At 37.7% G+C, this 25,385-nt stretch overlaps 1 protein-coding gene across 5 annotated transcripts in view; it reads left to right on the top strand.

Moving 5' to 3' along the window:
* The window catches only part of SENP6 (SUMO specific peptidase 6), an 80,580-nt gene that overhangs the window by 32,302 nt on the left and 22,893 nt on the right, over positions 1-25,385 (top strand). For all 5 annotated transcript variants that reach the window (XM_080934126.1, XM_080934123.1, XM_080934125.1 and 2 more), the window contains 9 exons: positions 4,326-4,468; positions 7,756-8,143; positions 10,171-10,412; positions 15,838-16,002; positions 18,510-18,543; positions 19,036-19,230; positions 20,937-21,163; positions 23,002-23,111; positions 23,191-23,307. In XM_080934126.1, coding sequence (XP_080790252.1) covers positions 4,326-4,468; positions 7,756-8,143; positions 10,171-10,412; positions 15,838-16,002; positions 18,510-18,543; positions 19,036-19,230; positions 20,937-21,163; positions 23,002-23,111; positions 23,191-23,307 — 1,621 coding nt within the window. The remainder of the gene's footprint in view (positions 1-4,325; positions 4,469-7,755; positions 8,144-10,170; positions 10,413-15,837; positions 16,003-18,509; positions 18,544-19,035; positions 19,231-20,936; positions 21,164-23,001; positions 23,112-23,190; positions 23,308-25,385) is intronic.

The following is a 25,385-nucleotide window of genomic DNA, read 5'->3' on the forward strand; positions in this document are numbered from 1 at the left end:
TGAGTTTCTTTATCACTTTCAAATAATTGTAGGAAATAGTTAAAGAAAAGTTGCAAAAGGAACAAAATGGTTCCTATTTATTCATTCTTGCTATACCTTTTAAATCAGTACTTGTCAAAATGAAGATTTGTATAAGGTGTCTGCTTATCAGCTTCTCCTGCACCATGCCTGCCTGGATTCTGCTATGTTCCTGCCTTGATGATACTGCACTGAGCCTCTGAACTTGTAAACCAGCCCTAATTAGTTGTCCTTTATAACGCTTGCTTTGGTCATGTGTCTACTCACAGCAGTAAAACCCTAAGACAGAAATGGTGGCTCAGCCTCACACTGCCCATGTTCACTCCTGCCTACCCCCCTGGATTGCTGGGATTATAGAGCTGCACCATCATCCATAGCTTTATTAGTGGTTTTCATGAACCTGTTTTTCGTTCATACAACAGTTGTTCATTTTTGTCTAATGGTAATTTTCTGTTTTTATTCATTTTCCATTATGGGCAGCACTTATAAATTTCAGGAAAATGTTTACATATTTAAATTATAAGCATTTTTGGGAGAGGTGTTTTTACGCATTCTCATATCCTAGAAGAGACTCTTTGTTTCTGTAGTGGTGGGCATCAAACCCAGAGCTTTATGTGTACCATGTAAGCAAGCACTCTACCAGCTGAGCTGCCTCACCCCAAGCTGTGTATTCAGTTTGTTTGAAAGGAATATGAAAATTATATTAAGATGCTACCTCTTTTCTTTAATTATATTAATGGTAATGAAGCCCTCAATTTTTCAGCCACGTTTGTGTTGGGCAGGTGGATCAATGTATGGTTATAGGATAAACCACAGAACTAGCATATTGGATAGAATGCTGCACGAAAATCATTCAGTTTTAGTATTTTCTTTGTAGATTGTGTGTTGTGTTCCTATCATAGTTCCTGGAATATTTTTGCCTTTTAAAAGAAATCATCACAGTATTAACAAGATGAGGGTAGTGGATACAAATGCTTGAGTACTTGTGTTAGACAATGTGAATGTGATCTCTCACACCCTTAAAGGTGGAAGGTAAGACTTGACTCCAAGACTGCCCTCTAACCTCCATATATGCACCTGTACTCAAACACATTATACGTTACCACCACCGTCATCAAATGAATTTTAAAATGAAGTAAAAATTACTTTTCAGATAAGATGATTTAGTTGTACATTTATTTATTCAGTGTGTGTGTGTGTGTGTGTGTGTGTGTTTAGCCCAAGTGTCACATCCCACGTGCAAAGTCCAGAAAGCAATCCTTTTTATTATGCTATTTGCTTCATTTTTTGAATTTAGGGTATATTTAATAAGGAGTTTTGTGAGTTATAGACACAGGACTTTGCTAGCATTAATAAACAGTTTTGTAATACAAAGTTGGTGTTCATGAACTAGTAAGTGTAAATATTTTGGATTTTGTCAAGCACATTGGATTTCTTGTTTGTTTTGTTTGGTAATATTCTAATTTTTCCAGGCAAGTAGAATCTACATAATTATACATTAAACTACCCATAAGCCTCTGCTTTTCATTTTGTTCCTTAAGCTTCATATTTTTAGTAAGTCTCCAAAAGTTCAGAACTAATTGACATTATATGCTATTTTTTAATATATACATTTTGATTACATATTTCATGCCATTATGTCTTGGAATTACAATTGCAGTCAGCTGATAAACCACTGCTTAATTCACATGTATGAAGAAAAGCACCTGCTCATATTCAATCTATTTTATTACTTAAATATGTAATATCAATTTTCTATCCATGTGCAGTAAGCATCTGTAACTTTGGAGTTTGCACTACTGATTTCAGCCACAATAAAAAAGAAAAATTGCATCTGTCTTGAACATTTACCTTTTGTTTGTTTAATTTACTAAATAGCACTGTAAAATAACTACTCATATTGCTTTTATAGTATTTTGGGCAACATAAGCAATCTAGAAATGATTTAAAGTATAGGTAGATGTGCACACAATACAAGTTTAAGTACTACATTTCTTACAGGCGCCAAGCATTTGTAAAGTCTAGTCAGAAAGAACCATGTAATTAGGCCCCTCTCATATACAAAGAGAAGACAGTATGCTCAATTTAAAATATTATGCATACTGCTATATTTACTTGTATTTTAATTAAATAGTATTTATATGTAAGAAGCATTTGGCAGAAAACAGATTCATATTTCAATGGAATAATACACACACAATACACACAGATCTTGTGTTCCATTTATAAAATCTAGTGAAAATGTGTTTTTGAGGAAAAGATTTTTTTCTTTATGTGCATAATTGAGTTTAGTTTAAAAAGAAATCTTGAGTAGGACCTGGTGTCACGAGTCTTTAATCCCAGTACTTAGGAAGCAGAAGCAGATCTCTGTGAGTTCAAGGCCAGCCTGGTATATTTAGTGAGTTCCAGGTCAACCAAGGCTGCATAATGAAACCCTGTCTCAAAAGAAAAAAATAAAGAACAAATTAGAAGCAGCGTGTTGACTAAAGGGTTTTCTTCACAGCACACCCTTTGTTAGCCAGTTTGGTCTGTTTCTTCCTGGGCCTTTCAAGTACTCAGAACCCATAGCCTGTTGATGGTCATGCTTTTAGACAACTTTGCTGTAAATTTATCTTACAAGTAATTTGTAATATTCTAGACACTTGTGTTTCTATAATGTCTGACTTTAAAATGGTCTCTGTGTTCTTTTGTACAAAGAGTGGAATAGTATAGCTCTTAGTGATCATTTGTTTAGAAATTGCAAAGCAAAGTATTCCTTATAAAAACCGCTAACATCTGTATGCTCTAGACTAGTGTGTTTTCTCAAGTGTAAAACCTTGATGGTGTTTTTTAAAAACAGTCTTTCATGTCTTTTTGGCTGTAGGCAAAGTAAGTCTTCAGGCTCTAGGTTTCTTATCTCTGTTGAAACATCTCTTCCTCTAAACTCCTCTACCTCTCTGCCTGTGCCCTGCCTCTGCCTACACACAGTACTGGGATTAAGGCCGCACCAGCACACCTCACCATTTTCCCATTTAAATGCACCACAGTTCTGTCTTCATGCAGTTCGGCAGTGTGGTAAATACCTGTCCAGTTTTATCTTTTGTAGTTTTGGGGTGTTAGAAAAATATATGACTAAAACCCTATTTCTCACAGCAGATTGGCAAAAATAGAAAAGTACAAACAATTATTTTGTTATTACATGAGTGCTAATAGACAAACTGATTGGTGCTATGGAAACTGGCTTGATTAATGACCATTCTGTTGGGTGGACTTTGTACAGAGAGGGATATATAGAAGAGAATAAAAGAAAATACTCTAGAAAAATGAACCTCTGTGAAATGAAATGCAGAATCAAGACTGGCATGTCCAGGGTCCACATAAGGCTTTATAATTAGAAGAGAAAAGGAAGGTGGACACAGTATGTGGCTGTGCTAGCATTCCGGGTCCAGCAGCAAGAGTAAGCCTACACTTTTAAGACTAGCTTGGACTATATAGTGAATTCATACCAACCCAGTTAACATGTTGAACTTCATCTCAAGAAATAGGAAAGAAGAGAATAAAATATTAAAGTAGAACTATTTAGCAAAGTTGGGAGGACATCAAGAGAACAGTTACATCAAAACATAATAGAGACCGTCTCTTAGATTTCTAGGGAAAGTGCATATCTATAAACAACTTCTACCATGCAGGAAGCCAACCTAGTAGCCTAAGAGTTTAATTTTACCTTCTCCCTAAACTTCTGTACCAAATGTTTAAATTCCTATATTATTACTGATCTGAGAACAGAGCAAAGTTGGAGGGAAAGAGGCATGTGTGTGGTTTAGTACAATGTTTCTGTTGCCTTACTGCTCAACTGAACAAAATGTTGCCATACTAATGAAGTAGTCTGGAGCAGGAAAAGCCTGCTGAGAAGGAAAAACCTGGTAAGAGTAGCTTGGACATTATTATCACTGCCTTAATCTTAAAGGTCTTGTTTTTGGTTTTGTTTTTTACATGTAGTGTGCATGTGCGCGCGTGTGTGTGTGTGTGTGTGTGTGTGTGTGTGTGTGTGTGTACACACGTGTGCACATGCACACACATACCCAAATGAACAAATTTCAGGAGTTCCCTTCTGTCATGTGGATCCTGAGAATCAATTTCATATTGTCAGCATTGGTGGCAAGCATCCCTGCTAACCAGCCATCTAGTTCTTCTGTATCATACATGTTTATCCCATTTTTAACTAAAAATTAAAATTTGAAAACGTGGACTTTAATTCTTCTATAACAAAGATCATTTGAAATTGATTAAATTTAAATCTAGTGCTTTTCACCCCCCACTTTCTTTAGACCATGTAATGAAGAAAACTGAAGATTCGGAATCATATGTAGAGCCTGAAATTAAGAGGAAAGTACAGCAGAAACGGCACTGTAGTACTTACCAGCTGTCTCCTCTGTCCCCTGCCTCAAAGAAGTGTTTGACCCATTTAGAGGTAGGTAGAAACAGTATTTTTGTTACTGTTTTAACATTAATTTTGTGACTTATTAATGTGTATGTGTGAGTGTGGTTATGTGCATCCCATGGTGTAAGGTATGTGAACATCACCCTTTGGGCGTTGACTCTTTTACTCTGGATCTTCAGGATCAGACCAGGCCTTCAGGCTTGTAGGCTTTACTTGCTGGGCCATCTCCCGAGCCATTCACATTGTGTTTATTGCTTATTGCATTCTAGGGGATCTTTCATTGTAAGACCCAAAGAAACCTAGAAAAGCTATTTAAGTAAATGTTTCTGGCTTAAATAGACCATTTTCTACTTGTCCAAACTTTTTTTCTATAAATAGTTTATCAGTGTATCCCTATAACAAAATTCAGATAATTGTACTCAGCCAAAATTTAAAGAAATAAAACTTTTTTTTAAGTGTGGTTTTATTTGGTTGGCTTTTGTTTTGAGAGACAAGGTCTTATTCAATACCAGCTGACCTGAAACTCACCAGGCTAATGTCCAGTTTATTACAGTCTTCTAGCCCTAGCTCTCAAACTGTTGATTTCAGACATAAGGACCTATTAAATATATATAGATAGATAGATAGATAGATAGATAGATAGATAGATAGATAGATAGATGGATGGATGTATCTACACATGTCATATGTAGCTATTAATTTTTTAAAAAATTGGATGGGAGAGATAGCCCAATTAGTACAAGTACTCATCAGACAAATCTGAGGACCTGAGTTCAAATCCTTAGAACCAATGTAGAGCCAAATGTGATAGTCCATATGTGTAATACCAGTGTTCCTAGGGTAAGATGGGAGGCAGAGACAGGAGATTCTAGTGTTAAAACAAGACAGTTTGTCTCACAGTAGAAGAAAGCAAAGACTGAAACACAAGGTTGTCTCTGACTCTCTTTGTTTTCACATCTCCCACTTTCTTCTTCTTTTTTGGTTTCTCCCCACCTCCCTTCTCTCTTTTTGTCTTCCCTGTTTCTTTCATACTAAGTCACACACAAAGACAAAAATTTTTTAATTAAAAAATTGTACTTTGTGTGTAAAGAGCTGGCTCAGCGGTGAAGGGCACACTGCTCTTTCAGAGGACCTGAGCTCAGCTGCAGGCGCCCACATCGGGCCCTTCCCAGCATCTGTAACTGTAGTAGAACATCTGCCGTGTTCTTCTGGGCACGCCAGGAGCCTGCCCTGACATGTACACATACCGCCCCAACACGGTAAATCTTACTGGAAATACTGGGTTTATTGTTTGTTTATTTGTTTGTTTTTAACTTTCTGTTCCACAAAACGCAGCCCCCCCCCCCCCCCATTTGGTGATCTTAGGACTTTGGCATGCTGGCAGGTCCTGGTCACGGGATGCCCTCGTTCAGTTGTGTGAACACAGTTCGTTAGTAGGTTAGGCTCCATGTCAGTGTTGCATTTATTTGCCTCAACTCTTTAGACTATTTCTATCTGGAATAATTCCAGCAATTGCTCTCTTTGTTTATTTCAAGATAGCTCTGGGTGACCTGGAACTCACTTTGTAGACCAGGCTGGCCTTGAACTCATAGAGATCTTCCTGCCTTTGCCTCCCAAACTCTGGGATTAAAGGTGTGCACCATCACTTCCAGCAATTCCATTAATTTCCTTTTGTTCCCCTTGAATTTTCTATTTTTTAAAGAGGAAACTTGTTTTATTTTTGTGGGTGCTGAGATGTGAATTCTGGGCCTGATAGTCTCAAGTGCTCTCTCCAGCCTGTGTTGAGTTATTTGCATTCTCTCGAGCACATGGGTTCTTCTTGAACTTCTGTGGGTTTTGATATTCAGGTGATGCTTACTATTGTTTGCGACCATTCCTTCAAACTGTCCCTGCTTATTGACACATCACCCATCATTCCTTTAGGGCTTCATTACTTAGTGTGACAAAATAGTCCAGATTTTGTACAAAATATTCCACGTGTATGTGTACGGCAAAGGCCTTGAGTTCATGTCAGTGTTTATCTTTTTGTTCTTTGTAGGATTGTAATTCTTTTTGGCTATAGAATTCTGTCTCCCACCGTCCCTACCATATTTATGCATTTGCTCAGTTTTCCTATTGACCAGTTTTCTGGTTTGCTAGCCTAAGGTTGGCTCAGGCCATATTGTGTGTCCTAAAAGCAGGGGGAGGGGGACTCCTCTCAGCATGTCACCCTTCCTCCCTGGGCTGCAGCTCACAACTGCTTTATGGAGAAAGACTTTCTTGGGCTCCACTTCTATGCCACTCCGTCCTGTTTTCCATTAGAGAGTGAAAAAGGTTGTAATAGTCTCTTTGTAATCTTTAATATATAAACAAGATTAGTAGTTCATCTTTCTATTTAAGACTAAGGCTCCACACTGCACTGCTTTTAAGAAAACAGGATCCTTAAATGTAATGCAATGAGACATCTTTTGGGCACAAAATACAAATATTATTGTTTGAGACAGACTTGATTTTATTAAGTAAGGTTTTTTTTGGGGGGGGGGTTGGCTTTGTTTTTTGTTTTGTTTTTTTTTTTGGTTTTTTTTGTTTTTGTTTTTGTTTTTAATGTGTAGAGTCTTGGACATAGTATGCAACATTAAATTTGCAGTTTTGAGGACCAGACTTTATGTTAAAGGAACCTTACCATCAAACTACTCTCCTAACCCAGAATTTGAAGTTATTTAACTTTGTAACTTTTTTCCCCTGACCAAATGGGACAAAGACAGGACTTAATCAGTTTTGTATTCAGAATGAGATTATAATTAACAAATTGTTTACTTTGTTAATAAAGTAAAAATTCACTTTGAGCTGTGCAAGTCCATAATTGCAGCAGCAACAGCAGTGAGAGTCAGGAGGATTGCCCCAAGTGTGAGGTCAGCCTGGTTGATAGTGTTGCCAGGGCAACCAGTTCTTCAAACCATTCTCAGAAAATCTAACATAGTGAGGTGAACATTTTGGCATCCTGATGCTGTCTCCCAAATAACCTGACTCACTTAGGACCTTCGGGAGACCATGATGATGATTGTAGGAAAAAAACAAAAAAAAAACAAAAAAAAACAGACTTCATTTTTTCCCCTTTGGCTTTCTGAGACGGTTTCACTGCCTGTCCTGGAACTCATTGTCGACCATACTGGCCTTGAACTCAGAGAGATACACTTGCCTCTGCCTGTGAAATTAAAGTGCAAAATTAAAAGTGTGTGCCGCCACTGCTGGGCATTTTGAGACTTTTAAAAGAAACGTTTTGATGCTGCTGTAAAATACCAAAGTCTTTTCTTTCTTTTGCTCTTTTGGGACATAAGGTTTCTGAACAGCGTGAATGTTGCCCAAAATGTGGAAAAGAAAAAGAAAATCAGACCAGATGCCAAAGTTGTGGTATTGTTTTTCATAATGATTTGCAAAGAAATTGCCGACAAACTGTAACTTTGAATGAATCTACTGGACCATTATTAAGAACGTCAATTCATCAGAATTCTGGAGGACAGAAATCACAAAACACAGGATTAACAGCTAAGAAATTTTATGGGAACAGTGTGGATAAGATTCCAGTTGATATTTTGCTCACCTGTGATGCTGGCAGACATAATTACATACAGACAAATGGGAAAGTCATTTTACCTGGAGGAAAAATACCTAAAATCACAAACCCGAAAGAACGAAAAACAAGCATGTCAGATTTAAATGATCCAAGTAAGTATCCTCTTTTTGTTTTCTCTTCCTTCCTGAAACTCAAAAGCCCTTGGGTTCCAGTGGGCCTCCTTTGTTCCTGAGCATTGCTGTATTAGATTAGTAGATTAATTGTATTCTTTAGTATACTTAATAGCCAATACTTTGGGTGCATGGTTTTTAATATAAGTGTTTTTGAGAAGCACGGTTTTAAGAGGCTCTTGTGACACACAGGCATCATTTGGGGATCAAGTGATTAGAGCATGTCTATTCCGTTATGAAAGTAGTGGCTGACTTTGTCCCCATTCTGCTCGTGTTAAAATAATAAATGAGAAAAACAATAGGCTTTGCTCAAGTCCTAGTTATTGCTCATGCTGGTGTAGATCTCCTACCTAGACTGTGTGTGTTGTGGTGAGTAGGCTAGTCTGGCTGGCCAGGGAGTTCCACGGCTTGTCCTGTCTTCCTTCCCTATCTATGCTGGGGCTAGAAACTACCATGCTTACCTTCTATGTGGATTTTGGGGATCAGACTCAGTCCTGGGTACTTGCAAGGGTTTGCCAACCAAGCTGTCTCCCCAGACACTTTGTTAGTGATTTGAAGAGATAAAATAACACAAATAATGAATAATTTTATTTCAATACAATATTTGACACACAGAAAAGGAAGCAGTGGAAATTTATGGGCAATTAAAGCCACGTTAAAAGAAAGTGCACATACAGTTTAAAAGTTAGTATGTACCAATCCCTGTAATAGGATTTTAGATATTCTGCTTTCTTTGTAACAATCTTGTGAAATAGATATCATTATAGTGTCTGATTTCATAGAGGAGAGAAATAGAATCAAATAATCAGCTTTGAAAATAATAAAAGCCAGTATTTGTTGTGAAGCTAAAGAGATAAGTGGCTATTGCTGGAGTGATGGCCCTCTAGGGCGAGTACATTCCGCCATAACTTAGCATGTATGTGTGGGTCCTAAAAAGAAAAAGACCCTGTACGTTCATGCATTATACCTTTTTTACCCACCTCCCCTTTCTTAAGGTTGCTTACAGAAGTAATTTACAGGTACCTGCATCACCAGAATTTCTAGCTAACTATTTACTCTTACAATGGAACACTTTAAAGACTATCTGTTAACCCAGGGTATTTTTAATGTTTCTTTTTCTTTTTTCCTGTATAAAGCACAGTTTTAGGTTGCAAATAACCTTTTACATCAAAGTGTGTTACAACATTGAAATCAGTGAGTAACTGACTGTCTCTGTGCTTGCATTAGTTTAGATTGTCCATTAAGAAGTGATTTTTAAGTCAATACTTTATGACAAATCACAAAGAGTATTGATGGTAGAATAGATGACAGAAATTCTTGCTGGTGTTCCTGGAGTGAGGAATTGGGATTTTACTCAGAGCCTTGTGGGCCTCTTCAAGGTGACGGTCAGGGAGCGTTTGACAGGTGTAGTGATGAACCCACGATCAAATTGTCCTACAATTGTCTTCCTCATGTTTATTGAACATCTCAGGATCAGTTACATTTTTACTGCTTTTCATCGTAAGGGAAAATTATTGGCCACATATTTTAAATGTATGTTATTTTGAACACAATTTGAATATTTTCAAGCCATAAATTTTTTGTAAGTTGGAAATAGACTTACGGATAACTCTGAGTTACTGGTGTAGCTGTCTGTAGATTAGTGGTGACACTATCGTGTTTTATTTTTTCTTTGGCAGTACTGGAGATTTGAACCCTGGGCTATTCTTTTTATTAGATACAGTGGACTATATCATACAGTGTATTTTGTTGTTTTTTGTGGAGTCAGTCCTTGCCTCCCAACTTTACGTGCACTTCAGTGGTCAAACTCAAGCCACTGGGCTTGTGCAGCAAGCAATGTTACATGCTGAGCCATCTCATGAGCTCCTCCTTGATTTGCTTTTATTGATCTCATGTGGAGAAGATCTAAGATAAATTTGGTATATTTCCCAGTTAATATTTTAACTGACAAAAATGAAATATAAATGTAAATTTTTCATGTAAATTTTGACTTTTCTTTATGAATTTAGTCATTTTGTCCAGTGATGACGACGATGACAATGATGACAGGACTAAGAGAAGAGAGAGCAGAGAGAGCACGTCCCCACAGCCTGCCGACTCAGCACGCTCCTCCCCAGCACCGACTACTGGGAAAGTCGAAGCTGCACTGAATGCAAATCCATGCAGAGCAGAGCAGGAACCTAGAAGCAGTCCAGCAGAGTCTGAGTTAAATACTGTGCTCATACCAAGAAAAGCAAGAATGAAGGACCAGGTACTTTCATATTAAGGTCTTTCCTTTGTGGTATTACCTCTATTTTGAAAAAGTAATTTGTTAGGGAGACAGCAGGAGAAGATGGCTTATTCATTAATGCATGCTCAAATACTATTACAAGGTTGTTCTAGGAGACCACTAAACTATATGCAAAAATAAATTACAATTTAACCAGAGGCTTGAGTATAAGAAGCCAACAGGGAAAAGCCAGTATTAATAATACAACATTAACAAAATGTCAGGACAGGATTTCTCATCTAAGATGTCGGTGACCAGAAATGTTTTAAATTTCAGGTTTTTTTCCCCCTAAATTTGGAATATTTGCATATATACAGTTAGGTATTTGGAGCTAGGAACTAAGTCTAAAAAGAAATTGGTTATTTGTTGCATACAGTACATGGATAATCTTAAGTTTTGTACAGTTTTTTGTTTACTTGGCATTTTTTTGTAAAATTTCTAATTTACTTATTCATGTGTATATGTGTGTGCACATGAGTACAGGTACCAGGTGGTTCCTTTGGAGTTAGAATTGCAAGCTTTTGTGAGCCCTCTGATCTGGGTGTTGGGGACTGAACTCAGGTCTTCTGAAAGAGCAGAAAGTGCCTTTAACCAAAGAGTTGTCTCTTCCTTAGCTTCCTGGCCTCTTTGCATGTGTGTGTGTATATGCATGTATATATTTCTTAGAAAACCTAGTAGACTAGAAGTTATTTTAATTTCTGTGTGTGCTACCATAATACATATCTTACCATATTTTATAACTTGCTTGAAAATTTCAGAACATTCAGATTAAAAAATAGTAATGTAAATAAAAAGATTCAGAAGGAGATTTATAATACAAATGACATACAGTATTGTAATTGACTAAATGTTATCGAAAGTGAGCAAACAGGGCTGGCTCTACAAGTAAAGGTGCCTGCTGACAAGCTTGATAATCTTTTCAATCTCCAGCACGCACCTTCATGAGGGAAATGAAGTAACTCCTACCCATTGTCCTCCGACTTTCCCTGTGCATTGATGTTCATGTGCGCGCGCGTGTGTGCGCGCGTGCACACACACACACACACACACACAATAAATAAATGTTTTAAGAAAGTAAGTAACTAAAACTGAGGATAAAAAAAGACTAAAGGAGCAGATGTATCTGACCTTTTGACACTGTAAGGTGACAGTAACTATAAGTGATGGTTATTGTAAGATAAACAGTGTAAGAGTTCATGCTGGAGACTTGAAGAGATAATTGTTTTAAGTCTCACAATGCCTTCAGTGAGTTTATGAAGGTCTTCATAGCGGTTGTTGGCAGCATGTGGAGCATAAGTTGGACTTGCTGTCAAGTATAAATTACCACATGAAAAGTGCCTACTAAAGATGAGCTATAACTGTTTCCTAAGTAGACTTTAAAATTAATACACAATAATACATGTCCCTGGTAATTCCACAGAAGGGGAGGGTGCTTTTCTGGTTTGGCAGTAGAAAGGAGAGCTATGACTTTTGGGGAAATCAATGTTTTAAAAAAAAAACATATCTTAAAATTTTCAATATATATCATTTGACCCCATAGAATATTTCTCAAAGGAATTCTTCCCTCTTTCTCAAGGTGTGAAGTATTTATACAAACAAGATTCTTATCTGAGCATTGTTCCTCATGGCTGCAATCCCAGCACTTGGTAAGCCAAGGCAGGAGATAGAGACTACTCTGGGGTAGAGTGAATTTTAGGCAAACCTGGGCTACAAAGTGAAACTCTGTCTCTAAAAACAAAACAAAATAGAGTCCAACAATAGCAAGGTACTATCAGAAATAAAAAAAAAAAATACTGTCCACTGATACAGGGGTGACTGGACCAATGTCACAACTGAAGATAAAAATTCAACTTAAGTTGACACTTTATCTAAAGAATACTATGTAACAAGATACAGGAATATTTGAATTTATAAAGTGGACAGGTTTTATAAAAATGAACGTTTTTTAAGCAGAGAAAATAGGTTTACTAAGGAAAAGAGAAAATCTGGACCTTAATACTGAAGAACAACAAAGATAGCTTTTTAATGGATTACTTTTTATATAATTGTAGCCTTTCCAAGCATGGCAATGCAAGCAGGATAAGTAGCAGGAGCGTAGGTACATTTACTAAAGACATTTTAGCCAGGGTATGAAGCATAAACAGGATTTCATAAATTAGTGAGGAAAAATAGCATTAGTTGATGCTGTAGTTCACTTTTTATGTGTTTGTACTTTCTTAAAATCAGAAAGAAATGGAAGGACTGAGAAGGAAAGATTGCTTGCTACACAGCCTGAAAGACCTGAGTTTGATCTTTAACACCAATGCAGAAAATCAAGTGAGAATTGTAATTCGGCACTGGAGAAAGGGAGGGACACGTGCGTCCCTCAGCTTACTAGCCAGCCATCCTTACCCAATCTAAGAGCCCTAAGGTCCCAGTGAGACCGCTGACACACTGACATACAGGTGCTTGCACAATGGTGCTCACACAAGCATACAAGCATTAGGAATGAATCAGGTTCAGGAAAGGTGGTAATCAGTTAGTGAATATGAAATGAACGATTCCTTGTTGTTAACAGTACTGCTGGAGAGTATGCTTCTTAACATTGTAGTGCTGCAGGGGTGTTTGCAAAGACAGAACGTCAGGGTTGTAAATTGGTATAACCTCACTGGAGGACAGTTGAGCAATAATTGTACAGGGAACCGGACTGTACTTCAGAGATGTTTATTGGAGATCGTTTATCATGGGGACAGACTGAAAAATGCAACATAGAGGACTTGAGTTAAATGAACTGGACTTCTGTGGATTATTTGGGTTTTTGATGGACACTGTTTCCCCTTTCTGTGATGCTGTGTAGCAGCTGTGGATCTGTTGGACTCTTTCCTCTTAGGATTCTACCGGGAGCAACACTTGTTATCTATAATTAGTGAGCAGAATAGCTCTCATGAGAAGATGACTATAAAGCTTAAAGACCAAACCAAGGGGCTCAGTGGTTAGAGCACTGGCTGCTCTTCCAGAGGTCCTGAGTTCAAATCCCAGCAACCACATGGTGGCTCACAACCATCTATGATGGGTTCCAGTGCCGCCTTCTGGTGTGTCTAAAGAGAGGAACAGTGTGCTCACATAAAAACCAAATCAAGCCAAAGCAAACATGTCTAAGATATTTTTAAAAGTCTTTGATGTGTCCTGTTAATAATTTAGGAAAATAGTCATGATAAACAGTTTCTTAATCTGAAAAAGTGATGTATAAATCCATAGCTATGTGATGTGGTGTGTTTTCTTAGAAGAATCTGGAAGTAACCAGTCTCCTGTTTCCAGCCTTGTCTGCCCTCAAACACTATATAGCACAGGCTGGCCTTAAGTTCTCACACTTCTGCCTCAGCGTCCCCAGTGCTGAGGTTACACAGTGGACGAAGCCTGGTTTGGGCTCATTCCGTTAAGGCAACTATCTCCGGTGCCCTCCGTGATGTTGCCAACTGTCGGACTCCATGCCCTTACACGTCTGATAAGCATTTCCGTGTCTGTGTACCATCAGTTGGTGTGCTCTCTGTTGTGAATTGAGCAGTGCTATAATGAGAATGGGTGTGCAGACATCTCTGGCAGCTGCTCTCAACATACTCTGGATAGTAGCAGTTGTACTGTGCTACTTTAGTTTTTGGAAAAAATGTCTGACTGTGTTTCTGAAATGGCCATAGTAATTTAAAGTGTGCCTTTGTCTGTATCCATCTTTCTAATGCTGTTTTGAGACACCTTACTGTGGTTTTGATTGGCATTTGCCTTGTAATTAATGGTGCTAATCATGTTTTCCCTATGCCTGATAACTATTTGTGTGTCTTCTTTTGCTGTCTGTTTAAGTCTATTGTCCTTATTTTTGTCTCTTTATTAATTTGTTTTGAGATAGGAAATCTCATTTTGCCTAGGCTGGCCTTGAACATCCTCTGTAGCTAAAGATGTTCTTCCTTCCTCTACTTCCCCAGTGCTGGGTTGTAGGCTTGAACTTCATTGCCAGCGTGATTAACTGGATTGTATCTGTGTTCATTGTTGAATTCCTTATGTATTCTAGATAGTAACCCTTTGCTATATATATAGTTGACAATTTTTTCTCACGTCTTTTAGGATCTGTGTGTGTTTGCTTTCAGTATTTTGTGTGCAAAAGTCCATTGCTATTCTGTCACTTGGAAGTCTTTGCTCTGTGTTTGTACTTGTTTTATAGAATTTAGATTGTATATTAGTGTCTTTATTTAGAGATAATTTTTGCATATATCAGAATTCAGTATTTAAAGCTATTTTTTAAAAAATGTCTATGTATGTGGATGTTTTGCCTGCATGAATATCCCCATCACTGATTGCCGTTGCCCACAGAGGTTAGAGCTGGAGTTGGAGTTACAGATGGGTGTGAGCCACCCTGTGGTTGCTGGGAATTGAACTCAGGTCCTCTGAAGGAGCAGCGAGTGCTCTTACCCTAAGAACCATCTCTCCAGTCCTATTTGTACCCTTGTGTTTGTTGATACTGCATTTGTCCTGCATCATTTATGAAAAAAAAGACTATGTATTCTTAGCACTCCATCCAAGTATGTTACATGAAGCAGGGCACTTGGGATGCTGAGGCAAGAGGATCCTCAGTGTGAGGGCATCAGAGACTACACAAAGATTCCGCTTTAGAAAACCAAGGCTAGGGTTGAAATGATAGCTCCACTGCTAACAGCTAAAACAGACTTTGAGAGGACTAGAGTTCAGTCTCTAGCACCCATAGTAATCCAAACAGTCTGTGAAGCTTTCCTTTTCTCCCCTTCAGTAGTGAACATGCATGTGCACACTCATTGATGGAAATGAAACAAAACATAAAATTGCCTGTAGAAGTGTGAACGTGGTTTGTTTCCAGGTGTTTTATTTGGTCGCATTGGTCTGTGTTCTGTTGTTGGCCTTTTGCTCTGTATTTATTGTGCTACCATGCTGTTTGATTACTATGACTCTGGAGTATATTTTGCAGTTAGAAAGTAGTTGTGTTGATTTTTCTTAGACAGGGTTTCTCTGGATATCCCTGACTATCCTGAAACTCTAGCCCAGGCTAGCCTTGAACCCCTGAGATCCTCGGGTCTCTGCCTTCTGAGTGCTTCAGAGTAAAGGTGTTCCCACTGCCTGGCTGTAAAGGTATTCTTAGCCTCACTGCTTTTTATTATAGCAGACAGAAGCTGAAGGACGTTACTGCTTTTTGCAAAATCATTAGTTGAGAACCATAACTTGAAAATTTACATAAAACCCATAATTTCTATTTTCTCTTACTTTGAGGTAGGACAGTCCATGTAGTAACATTTCATGGGATTTATTTTGTTTGTTTTGTTTTGTTTTGTTTTGTTTTTGCATGTATGTTTAGTTTTCAGGCTTGTTACAGTTCCTTACTATGTGAAGTTTTTTGTTTTCTTTTCAGCTTGGTAATTCCATCAGCACACCTCTAAAGCGTCGTAAACTAAACACTCATGGAACTTTAATTCATGCTATGTCTTTAAGCTGCCAAAACTTTGATAGTGTCATTTTAAACTGCCGAAGTATACGAGTTGGAACACTCTTCCGACTGTTGGTAGAACCTGTAATTGTAAGTATGTTCTTAAACTTGCTGCACTTGGTAACAAGAATCAGATGCCACTGACATGGTTAATCAGTATATTTAAAGTTTGCTCAATTAAGTTACTGAAGTTAATATTTAAATTTTCAGATTGCCTTAAGAGTATATAAATAATAACCCATTAAAAACTGATGGGTATGTAGGTAGAATATAAATTCAGAGTGATATTAGATTTACTGTAGGAAATATATGTGACTCTTACAGTTAAGTTCTGTCATTTGGCATTTTATTATACAGTTTGGGTACCCATTGTCCAAAAATGCCAGATATGCTGGTGTACACTACAAGCCATTTTGGAGTCTGATGGCATCAGGGTCACTTGGAAGTTGGGTGTGGTGGCATGGTTACAAGCAAGTAAACAAACCAACTTGGATGAGAGACACATTATTCAGCCTCAAAAAAAAAAAAAAAAAAAGTTGGGGGTGTTGAGTTGGTTTTGGGAAGGAGCTCAGTGATAGACCTCATGCTTAGTATCAAAGCCTGCTCATCCGTCCTCAGGGTGGGTTGGGAGAAAGTTTTAGATTTTGGAGGATTTAATTTTTTTTTTAGATCAGGGACTTTTAACCACCAAAGTCTAAGAAAATATTCCCCATGAATGCCTCTAAAATATGAACCTCTTTTGGTCTTCAACATTTTAGAAATTTAATCAAGGAACATGTAATCTGTCTTTGCTTCTCATGTATCTGTTTACTGCTGTTAATACATCTCGTTCTTCACTGCCTATCAAAACATATACCTTCACTTAATTCTCTTAACTTCTCTAAACATTCAAGATAACTCGAAGACTCAGGTTCATTGATTAGGCTTAATGTTAAGTGCTCTCTACATTGAAATAATTAGACAATGACATCATTTTATAACCAATAATGATTCAGGAAAAGAATATCAGGTGCTAAAATCACTGGGTAAAAGATAGCCACTCACTTTAAGTATCTTTGCTCGGATTGTTTAGTTATAAAGGGACAAGTACGGAAGCAGAGCAGAAGTCTAGCAGTCACTGCTGAGGCAGGTGATTAATGACATAAGCAGTGAGAGCCTGGCACTTGGGGGCCATATAGTGGGGTCTCAGCATGTCATCCATGTGCTACATTTCCTGAAAGTGGATGGATTGGATTTGGAGACAAGGAAACACCTCTCTAGAAGATTGTATGGTGTATACAAATTAGATCTCATAAAAGCCATGCCCTGGAGACTAGAGAGGCAGGTTTGTAGTGTAGACACAGTTGGTTTCTCTATGTAATATTGACAGATCAATGGCTGAGGGAAAGGAAAATCAAGGATTGATAGAAACTTAAGTATAAACTGCAAATCTAAGTGATGATGTTTTAGTTGTGTAGGAAAATGTGCTTGTGCTTAGAAACTCTATGCAGAGGGTTTAGGGGTGATTTCTTTTTCTTTTTTTTTTTTTAAATTTTAAAACTGGATTTAATGTTTTAGAATAGCAACAAAAAGTAAATGGAGTACATAAATTCAAGCACTGGGTAAAATTTCAGTGAAAACATTATTACAGAAAAGGTACATGCAACAAATACAGAAGGAAAAAAGTTGCTAAAAACCCAATTTTGTTACTAATTGCATTATACAGAATGGTCTAAAAGAATTGTTAATCGGGATTTTTCAAGTAATCAGAGTTTTAAAACTCTAACTAAAGTATATATAAAAGACATATCTACACCTGGGTTATAGGTCAGTGGTTAGCATGTGTTAAAAAAAGACCTCAGTTTGAATCCTAGCATACCCCACCCTAAATTTTTTAACCAAGAATACAAAAAAAATTAAAATATATAGCCATGTAAATACTTGCCAGAGTCAATAGAGTAAAAACTACATTGGAAAGTTTAAATATTTCAAGACATTTTTTTTTCCTCCCAAATTATTTACCAGGCCAACTCCTCCTTTGGGTACATTTGTCTTGTCTTATTTTTCATTTCATTTTTGTCTTAAGACAGTATCTCACAAAGTAGCCCAGGCTCAGGCTACCCTTAAATCTGTGACCCTCCTGCCTTGGCCTCCCAATCCCTAAGATTACAGTGTGAGGCAACATGCTGTAGTTTGAGACAAATACTCTCCAAAAGAATACTGATTGAAGCTTAACTCAATTTAAATACAAGAAAAAACCATTGCAGAATGCTAGGCAGACCCAAAGTAAATGAATTACACAACCAGGAAACATCAGGAATACAAGAAAAAAAATTTCATATGTGAAAATGAAACAGTAATGTGTAGATATATGAGAATATTAATAGTTAATGAGTCTAGAAAAGGGGTGTTTAGGTTCACTGTAATATCCTGTCAACTTCTGTAATAAACTCAGTTGGAGTTACAGATGGGTTTGATTTTTTTAAGATAGGTATTTCTATATGACTCAGTTTGTCTGCTCTTTGTGTACTTGTAGACCACATATACCATTTAGAATATGTAGAACAAAAATCTCAATAAGTCTATCATCAATACTAATTTGTCTTTTGTCTTTAAAGTTTTCTTTAGAGTCAATCAAGATACATCTAGATGGTAAGCTATTTTTTAATCTGTTTATGCACTAAAGTTTATCTATACTGATCAATTTTTATAATAATGTTTGTTTAATTAATAGTATAAAAGGTGTTCATGTAATTTTGTTTTGCAGTGCAACTAAGCCTAATATTTTATAGAGTTTCCTTTTTAAAAAAGATTTATTTGTTTATTTATTCTATATAAGTACACTGTAGTTGTCTTTGGACACACCAGAAGAGGGCATCAGATCTCATTACAGATGGTTGTGAGCCACCATGTGGTTGCTGGGATTTGAACTCAGGACCTCTGGAAGAGCAGTCAGTGCTCTTAAACACTAAGCCATCTCTCCAGCCCAAGAGTCTCCTTTTTATTTGGAAAAATTATGTTTTATAAGTACAGTTCTTAATAATAGTATAGAGTATCGTAAAATATTAATTTTAAGCTTATATTTCCTCTGTTTTTGGTTTGTCACCTTAAAAATTTATCCCTTTTATCTTTGTTTCTCTCTAGGACCAGAAAGTGATCCTATAGAGATTATTTTAAATACCTCTGATCTGACTAAATGTGAATGGTGTAATGTCCGGAAGTTACCAGTGGTGTTTCTTCAGACAGTACCAGCTGTTTATCAGAAACTGAGCATGCAGCTGCAGATGAGCAAAGATGATAAAGTTTGGAATGATTGTAAAGGAATAAACAGGATAACGAGTAAGTTTTGTAGACAAATTGCAGTTCAGACAGAAGTTCTGCGGAATAGCAGAATGAAAGTGTTTTAGAAAGTGGAGTGTTTTATGAGTGCATCAGGTCAGTCAGTACTCACTTCATTTGGGAGGAATGCAGTTTTCTTACTGTGAATGGGTACTACAGCCTCTGAGGAAGGGCCAATAGAAAGTGGAAGGGCTGAAGATAAAACCTAGGCTAGGCTGGGCTGGGCTTGGCTGGGCTGGGCTGGGCTGGGCTGGGCTTGCCCATTTAGAAAGGCTGCAAATTGGGTTAAACCTTCAAGGATCTGAAGTCTGCAGCACTTAAATAAATTGAATTTAACTGATATGATTTCTGAGTTAAGTTTGTCTGAGGAGCTAGAACTAGAAAATTGTAAAGGGCATAGAAGAGGTCTTTATCCTTAAATACATGTAGTTTTTCACTCTGTCACACAGCACAGCTGTTCGTGTACATTTGGGGATGGGGAGATGGTTCGGTGGTCAGAACTGCTTACTGCAGAGGATATGTATGCGTTTGCTTGCCAGCACCACATGCAGCTCACAATCGTCTGTAAGCTCAGTTCCAGAAGGTGTAACTCTTCTGGCCCCTCTGTGGGCACCAGGCACACAGTCCTGTACAGACAAACATGAAGGCAAACACACACAAACAATAGAAGTAATTTTGTAAAAATACAGTTTAGCATTAATTGCAGCTTCAGCTTAGCATCCAGTAAATGCTGTAAAAATTTATACATTACTGAACAGCAGCTTTGCAGGTCTATTTTGTGGAGATTTTCTAGCCATCCTTGGCAGAAATGCTAACCTATATATTTTAAGTTATGATTTAGTTTTGATCCTTTTGGAAGGGTGGTTCTCAACCTTCCCAATGCTGCAACCCTTTAGTACAGTTCCTTATGTCATGGTGACCCCCAACCATCATTGTTGCTACTTCATAACTCTTAATTTTGCTACCGTTGTGAATCATAATGTAAATATCTGATATGTAGGATATCTGATATGCAATCCCTGTGGAGGTTTAGACCCATTTAGGTTGAGAACTATGTTTTAGACGTAGATTGTTTCTGTTTTTTAATAGTTTTGTTAGTGAGCTACTTTAGATCTGGTTCCTTGAGTAACATTTCTGGGTAATACTGCCCATTTTCCAGTATCGTTAATCCCTGTGTACCAAATACTGTTATGAATGTGTATCCAGAACTTGTAAGTTATCTAGGGAATAGTTGGTTGGTACTCCTCTCATCTCTGTGTGCACATGTGCGTGCACACACACTGATATGGCCCACAGGTGGTCAGCCTCGGGTATTGTCCAGCTTTTTGAGACAGATCTTTCACTTGTTTGAGATTTTAACATGTAGTAGGCTAGCCTGGCAGGTATGAAATCAGTGGTCTGCCTGTCTCCTACTCTTCTTATGTGTGCATTTTGGGAATCACACTGAGGTTCTCTCATGCTTTGGCAAACGCTTTACTGACTGAATTATCTCGCTAACCCTCTTTTGGCCTTTTCTTTAAAACAAAACAAAACACTTTTTAAGGAGTGTTTCAGTATTTGCTGTGTGGCCCAGGCTTCCCACAAACTATTGGCAGTCATCCTACCTTCCCTTACAAGTCACCGAATTCATCATCACTTGCTGGTATATGCTTTAAAACTGTCTACTTAATCCGTTCAGTATCACAGCTATATTTATTCCTTTTCAGGTTTAGAAGAACAGTACATTATTTTAATTTTTCAAACTGGCCTTGATCATCAGGCAGATGTGGTCTTTGAAAGTATCATTACTGACATTGGTATACGGAATAATGTTTCCAACTTTTTTGCAAAAATTCCTTTTGAAGAAGCCAATAGCAGACTTGTTGCCTGTACAAGAAGCTATGAGGAGAGCATCAAAGGAAACTGTGTGCAGAAAGAGAACAAAGTGAAAACTGTAATTATACTCTTAAGTCTTACCATAATTTTAATAATTGGATAATTTTGTTTGCTTTCTATAAGGGATCAAAACCTTGATTGTTGGGAATCAAAACCAGGGCTTGTACATGTGTTAGGCAGACATCTTGCCATGAGCCATACCTTCAATAATAACGAGTAATTTAAAAATGAAATGTTTAAATATCAGTCATTTTAATCTTAGACTTCAAAAATTTTTTTAAAGATTTATTCATTTTATGTATATGAGTACACTGTAGGTGTCTTCAGACACTAGAAAAGAACATCAGATCTCATTACAGATGGTTGTGAGCCACCCTGTGGTTGCTGGGAATTGAACTCAGGACCTCTGGAAGAGCAGTCAGTGCTCTTAACCACTGAGCCATCTCTCCAGTCTCCAAAAATTATTTTAAAAATTAAAACAATTTAAATTTTAAGATCAGATCTAAGTTTTGGATCTTATTTAGTTGCCTTCCACACCTTCTGTTCTTTTCTCTTTCTCCCATCTCTTCACACTGCATTTACTGCTCATTCAAGTATATTGTTACCGTGTGTCCCAGAGCTGAAGCTTAGGTTCCCTGTGCATGGTACACGTTTGTTTTAACATAGTTGACAATGTTGGAAGTAAAGAATACACTCTGCTGTAGTCAGAATCTGCGTGCAGTTATATAGAACTGCTGTTAGGTAACTCTAACTGCGTGCTCAGAGGAGCTCTACCATTTATATAGCAATTCAGTTTTGCTAGTTTTGAGATTGGCTTAGCTTATTGGAAAAAATCTTTACCTGGCTACAAACTTAAATGTGGGTTGTTCAAGGCATAATTTGATAGGTTTTGTTTGTTTTAGGGTCTTGTTCATAAACAAATGGCAGACTGGCAGTCCTGCCTATATAGCTGAGGTTCCGGAATTACACCTGTTTCCACACTCAGCTGAAAACTCTGTTTGTTCATTTGCTTTGGTTTCCTTTTGTTTTTATGGCTATTCATTTTTAAGATTATTCCTACACTGTAGGTCTAGATAGCCTAGGTTTTACTATGTAGCTTAAACTTTGTAATCTGCCTATTTTTTAGCCCCACTTCAAAGGCTAGGATTAAAGGTGCTCATCAGCTTGCCTGGCAAACTGTTTTTCCTCTTTGATGGTCTCCTGGACAATTATTCTCTATCTCCAGTGAGCTGTATATCTAGCTCCAAGTCTTGATAACTGAACTAGGCTTCATACATGTAGTGGGAGGCAGGGAAGAGGAAAACAGAAGCCTTCCTCTTTTGCAGAGTTTTTTTTTTTTTTAAGCAGGTGTAATGGACTCAGGTTTTCCTGTAGGAAGTGTTTAGCTCACTGAACTGTCTGTTTTTAGCCCAGCTTTCATGGACTGCCTAGCCTTTGCCCTAAGTTAGGTCTCCACTGCTGTCAGGGGAAACAAAACGAGCCCAACTTCAGGATTTGTTTCTATTTTAGCAGTTCTTTAAATCTTTTCAGTATGATTCAATATGAGTAGTAGATATAAGAAACTAGAAGACCCATAATAACATATTATCTGGAGCTATTAGTGAGACTCGCCCCGTTACTAGTTTTTGTTGCTTCTTATTTTTAGGCACTGTTCACACCTTTCTAGAGTGTTATTTTCAGGCTTGCTTTGTTTGTTTTTGAGGCAAGATACTGCTATGTAGCCTTGGCTGCCCTCCAGCTGCCCATGTCTCCTGAGTGCTGGGGTTATAGATGTGCATTTTCCCTTGAAATGTCTCTTCTGCTTTTTACTTGTTCTTTTTATTTAAAAGTTCCCCAGTTAATTTCACAAACTTTTTTTTTTTTTTTTTTTGGTTTTTTGTTTGTTTGTTTTGCCAGGTGTCCTTTGAATCTAAAATACAACTTAGAAGCAAACAAGAATTGCAGTTTTTCGATGATGAAGAAGACGCTGGAGAGAGCCATACAATCTTCATTGGCCCTGTAGAAAAGTGAGACATTCTTTTATGTTTTCTGTGCTTAACAATGTCTGGTTCTGTGTTAAGTAATGTTTCTTTCTCCTTTCTACAGATTGATAGTCTACCCACCACCTCCAGCTAAGGGAGGCATTTCTGTTACTAATGAGGACCTGCACTGTCTGACTGAAGGAGAGTTTTTAAATGATGTTATTATCGACTTTTATTTGAAGTAAGTTAACTGACTAATTGATAAACCTGACGTTCTGCCATTGCATGTCTTTTTAAATCTTTGCTTCCTAAAATAAGGCTTTTGATTACAATTTTTTTTTGTCATTGCTATGTACTACTCAAGTATTCTTTCTTTAACTTTGTCTCATCAGTTTTTAAATGAGAATAAGCTCTTCCAGAGTCCTGAGTTCTGTTCCCAGCAAACACATGGTGGCTCACAACCATCTGTAATGGGGTCTGATGCCTTCTTCTGGTGTGTCTGAAGACCATAACAGTGTACTCATATACATGAATAAATAAGGAAATCTTTTAAAATGAGAATGCAGGGTTGTGAGAACTGAATGAGGTGCTGCTTCTGAGATAGTAAGGAAGTGCCAGCACAGTCTTCATAAAGATGACCTGTTGTATGTTTACTGAAGTGTGTACTGAGAGGGCATATATACGAAACAATAAAACTTAGCCTTCCTAGATATTTCAGCATATCTCATAACTCAAAACATGTTTTGAAACCTGGAAAATTGATTTCACATTTACTTCACTGTGAGGGAAAAGTCTTCAGAGATCTGATACCCTCTTCTGGTTTCCAATGAAACCAGCACTCACATGCACACAGAATATAACCTTTGAGTAACATTTTTACTGTTCTTTTGAATGGCATCATAGCTCAGCTTGGCTTGGATAGGAACACTTGGCAAGCATGTATGAAATCCTTACAGTTTTATGCTTAATTGTTCTAGGATTGTTAAAATCTCTAGCTTGCTGTTTTTCAAGTCACCTGTATTTTGAAGTCCTGTTGGTAGGAAAATGTTCTTTTATAACCTTGGAGAATTAACCTTTACCATTATGTGGTACCCTTCCTTATCCCTCACCTTCCTCTCTTGAGTCTGCTTTGTTGACTGTGTTGCTGTTTCTTTTCACTTTCATGGCAAGCACTTCATCCTTTTATTTTTAGCCCTTTAAGTCACTATGTAACATTTTGGAGTTACTACTACCACTGCTGCTCCTGCTGCTCCTCCTACTTCTTTGCAACAGAATTTCACATATCCCATGCTGGCCTCAGCCTGTGTAGCTGAGGATGACCTTGGGCTGTGGTCTTGCTGCCTGGGATTGCAGACATGTACTACCATACTTAGCTAGGAGCTGAAAACTTGCTTGTATGGTGTTTGCAGAATAAACCCAGACTTCACTACATGCTAAGGAAGCACTCAGCCAGCCAACTTACCCCTACTATTTCTGTTCTTTATATTTCATACTGAAGCAATCTTGATTTTTTAATATCATACTCAAATATTATAATTTACAATCCTGACTTTATTTAGTGTTCATTTATAGTTAGGTGTCTAATTAAACTTTATATAATAAACCCCTATGTAAGTCATACAGTTAATAAAGGAAATCTAGGAAAATACATTATACTTTTAATTTTTTATTTCTATCTCATGATATTTTTAAAAGTGAAATAAAAGGATAGTTTTTCTCATTCTACAAGAGTTTTTTGTTTTTGTGTGTGTGCAGGCAGGTGTGTACACAGGTGCCTACCAAAGCCAGGAGAGTGTCCCAAGCTAGCGCTGGACTTCCCATAACTCCTAGCGCTGGAGTTATGGTCCTTTGTGAACCACCCAAGTACTTGATGGGAACGGAACTGGGCCCTTTTGTGGAAGAGCGGGAAACACCTTTAATTGCTTCTCTCTCTCCAACCTCTTGTTTTACTTGTTTAAGAAAGGATTTGGGGACTGGGGAGGTGGTTCTGTGGGTAACAGCGCTTGCTCTGTAAGCAAGAGAACTCAGTTTGAACCCTCAGCTGTTCTGCACAAAGCACATCTGCTTTCATTGCCTGTGATGTCAGCACCAGGGAAGGGTGAGCAGAGACAGATACATAAATCTTGTGGGCTAGCAATAAAGGCCATGAGCTTGATAGCGGAGGATTAATGTCTTTTAAAGCCATGGATTTGGGGGCTGGAAAGGTGGCTTAGCAATTAAGAGCACGTGCTGTTTTTGCAGAAGCCCAGGTTCACTTTCTAGTCTTTGATTCTAGTTCAAGAGGATGCACCACCCCCCTGAGGCTCTGGCACACACATA

The sequence above is a fragment of the Micromys minutus genome (genome assembly GCF_963924665.1).
Source record: "Micromys minutus genome assembly, chromosome: 21".
Lineage (NCBI taxonomy): Eukaryota > Metazoa > Chordata > Mammalia > Rodentia > Muridae > Micromys > Micromys minutus.